Source organism: Ceratina calcarata, unplaced genomic scaffold (assembly GCF_001652005.2).
Source record: "Ceratina calcarata isolate Rehan_Ccalc_2016 unplaced genomic scaffold, ASM165200v1 scaffold37.2, whole genome shotgun sequence".
Taxonomy (NCBI): Eukaryota; Metazoa; Arthropoda; class Insecta; order Hymenoptera; family Apidae; genus Ceratina; species Ceratina calcarata.
Window position 1 is genome coordinate 1 of NW_017160118.1, and position 476 is coordinate 476.

General features: G+C 44.1%; 1 protein-coding gene across 1 annotated transcript in view; it reads right to left on the reverse strand.

Moving 5' to 3' along the window:
- Nucleotides 1-6: 6 nt before the first annotated feature.
- LOC108625785 (uncharacterized) overlaps nt 7-476 on the reverse strand; it is a 4550-nt gene continuing 4080 nt past the window's right edge. Inside the window, exon 6 of the mRNA XM_026814245.1 lies at nt 7-344. Coding sequence (XP_026670046.1) covers nt 119-344 — 226 coding nt within the window. The 3' untranslated portion in view covers nt 7-118. The remainder of the gene's footprint in view (nt 345-476) is intronic.

The window sequence follows — 476 nt, forward strand, 5'->3', positions numbered from 1 at the left end:
TTCGAACTCCACTACTAGGCAAGACTAACGTCGTATCTTATGAGATTCTAATCTTATGAGATTATTTCGTTTAAAAATATCTGTGGTTTTATGTGAATTTTCTGGATTACTGTCTTCTTTAAGGGACTAGGAGGTGCGCGAACTCCCGGATTTCGCTTGGGCCCACAAGCACGCTAATTATGTCCCTCATGGTGAGATGTTGTATAGTTTCGTTAATTTTACCGCCTATGTAACTCTTGATGGGCGGAAGTATCTCGGGCTTCACTATGTCTAGTGCCTTGGGCAACAGCTCCTGGAATACCTGCGCATACAAACGCGTCGCAAATTGTATTCTCCTCCTATTTCTTCATCGCACATCGCGCAATCAAATTTCTTTTCAATTCTCTCGCAAAAATGTTCGGTAACAATGGCGTAGCTGCTGTAGAATAGCAGCGGTTGGTAATGGTCGATCCTCACAGAGCGTGCGATGCGATGCG